The 2,872-nt window shown below is 43.8% G+C and overlaps 1 protein-coding gene across 1 annotated transcript; it reads left to right on the top strand.

Moving 5' to 3' along the window:
* The first annotated feature begins 897 nt into the window (after positions 1-897).
* On the top strand, positions 898-1,913 carry LOC125313874 (protein EPIDERMAL PATTERNING FACTOR 2-like). The gene is made up of 3 exons (XM_048274778.1): positions 898-1,058; positions 1,254-1,315; positions 1,561-1,913. The coding sequence occupies exons 1-3, from the start codon at positions 953-955 to the stop codon at positions 1,750-1,752; spliced, it is 360 nt and encodes a 119-aa protein (XP_048130735.1). The 5' UTR covers positions 898-952; the 3' UTR covers positions 1,753-1,913.
* Positions 1,914-2,872: the final 959 nt, after the last annotated feature.

Consider the following 2,872-nt stretch of genomic DNA (forward strand, 5'->3'; position numbering starts at 1 on the left):
GCGAAGGGAAGAAGATGAGCACTAGAGACGAAAGAACAAAGAGATAATAAAGAAAAGGAAAGGAAAAAAATCTAATTTAAAAATAAAAATTGCAAAGACGACGTCATTTCATTTAAGATTGTCCACATCAGTCATTGGTTGTGTCATGTAGAATAGTCGGTGCGGTATGGACCATCACGTAAGCAATTTCTAACCAAAATTGACTAGATGAACCATACTTAAAAATCCTCAAAAGGTTTCTTACTACATTACCCAAGTTAGAAAATTTTAAAATTGAATTGGCGGTCGTGCAATAAGTTTAGAACTTTTTGGATAATTTTTCTCGATCGATGTGAGGATACGGTTCTCGTGAAGAATTCATTTCGTTTCCTTTGGGATAAATTCATCCTCTAAGGTACAAATTATGTACGTATCACCAAAATAAAAGATAGACCGAGCAATATAAGGACATCGCCCAACTCGACCATCCGGAATTGTCTGCATCTCCCGTTAACGCATATACACTAATTACAACCGATACAAAAGGTAAATGACTTTGCTGCCATAACAGTTTTTGGGTGATCATGAGAATAATATCATGTTATGGGCCATCAATTCTTGAAGGAATGAAAGCTCGAAACAAGTTAATAAATCTCCGAATTAAGGACAATCACCCAATCATTTCTTAAAGAAAAATCACACTTCCTTGGAGTCATTATTACCGAACTTTATGTGAACTCTTATATTAAATGGGTAAGCCAATTTTCGGGTGACTCACTCACGGACCGACTCGAGATCTTCAAAAGATGGCCGTGGATCACGTGAGTTCCATCAGGTGTACTCGTCTCCCTCCTTCCTCATTTATAACCCCGCCTTCCCTCCCTGCCCACGTATATAACGTTGTTACCACCTCCTCGTCCTTAACCCCACAACACGCATCCCTCTCTTTGCTTAAGAACAAGAGGCGGTTCAGATGTCGAAGATCTTTCCATTTGGAGCCCACATTGCCTTCACCATTCTTCTCCTATCGTCGGCGGCGATGTCGGGTTGCGACGGACTTCAAACGGATCCTTTTCCTTGTAAGTGCATTCATCATACTCTCCTGTAGTTTAGAAAACTCGACGAGGACCGTGTCTCGCCCAAGTTTTGATATGTTCAAATGCGCCTTTCCTAGATTGAAATCGCCATACGTTCCGTTTTAGCGACGACGCTCGATCGCCCCATGTTTTTATGAAGCGATCTCACCCTTTCCTTCTCGATTCGATTCATTGTAGCGAGCTCTCACTCACGCGAACAGGCGGGTGTCAATGGAGACCACATCGACAACGTCGCGAAGGTGCAGTCCTACTTTGGAATTTTCATTAGATTCGTGAGTTCATGTACTAAAGTTTTAAGGCAACCACCATCCATCATTGGAGTGCATGGATTCTTACCAAAGTTATTATGAATGGCACCGAATCACTGATCCAACGGAGGCTGCGTGATCCTTTTTCATCTTTTGATTCAACCTAAAACGGCATCCCCAAAGGAGTGATTACGCACTTATCTTTTCCCATGTCTCCGACGCTTTGTCTTGTGTAGGAAAAGATGAAGGAAGAAGTCGGGGCGGAGTTGTTCCCGATGGGGTCGAGCCTGCCGGACTGCTCGCACGCGTGCGGGCCGTGCGTGCCGTGCAAGAGGGTGATAGTGAGCTACAGGTGCTCGGCCGAGTCGTGCCCGGTGGTCTACCGGTGCATGTGCAAGGGCAAGTATTACCACGTCCCTTCCCATTGATCAAGGCTGAGGGCATCGAGGGATAATCATGGTTCCGGGTTTCCCCGTTTAATTCGCTTAGAATTGCTTTCGTAATCGACTAATGAAAATGTTTTTTGCATGCAAATATTTCGGGTGAGCTTTTTTCTATCTGTTTTCCGAATGGGAAATCCATTTCAGACAAAGCATTGTCGTTGGGAGAATGTAGTGGAATTGACGAGGATGGGCCTCCCTCCTACAATCTCCATTTCCATTGTGGCTGGGCCTTTTGGCTTGATGGTTTAGTGAACTCTTCTGTTCTTCGATTTTGCCTCTCTCTTTTCTTTTCTTTTTTTCTCTCGACACTCATCGAGAGAAGAAGGGCGGCATGTGATTGGACAACAACAGAATCGTGCTTTACTTTGTCGGTACGCATTCTCAATTGATTAGGTTGGTTGTTCGACTTTTCGAACTATAATCCCTCGATCAACAAATGATGGACGTCGGTCGCACTACTGTAGACAAACTGTGCACGATACGAAACATTTATTCGTCGGCTAGCTGAATTATCGTGCGAACCACTACGTTATTTGTACGACGCAGCATGGCTCAAAAGTTCGGAACTTCATCATGACTAGCACCTTGAGATCTTACAGGTAAGTGGTGCCCCTCATGCACTCGCGACCTCATGTGCCATGTTTCATACCTACCGCCGCAACACTTGCCAACTAACTTAATAAAAGGTTTATTGTGTGTATTCAAAATTGATCACACATGTCAAGATCAAAATGGCTGCAATAGGGAACGGTAGAATCTTTTTTCTTACGGTTACTTGCTAAACGCCCATGAAACACTCGTCAACAAAAATCCTTATCTAAATGCAGGACATCAGCTTGCCCTATTTGCACATTTTACTTGCACTTTTACGCGGATACGCAACCTTCTTTTTTCTCGAAAGACCATATCGATTTAGGCACGTTGAACATTGGATCGAAACTGGAAATCTTCGCCGGCCCCATTGATGAAAAACGACGCCACACGAACTATTTACTGAAATTGATGATTCATTGTGTCTTCTACGTGTATCAAACTTAGCGAGGCTGAGGCCCCGAAGCGGGATGACTTGTCCCGGAAACCAAACCACCTTTTTCCGAACCTACGG

The sequence above is a fragment of the Rhodamnia argentea genome, chromosome 2, assembly GCF_020921035.1.
Source record: "Rhodamnia argentea isolate NSW1041297 chromosome 2, ASM2092103v1, whole genome shotgun sequence".
Lineage (NCBI taxonomy): Eukaryota > Viridiplantae > Streptophyta > Magnoliopsida > Myrtales > Myrtaceae > Rhodamnia > Rhodamnia argentea.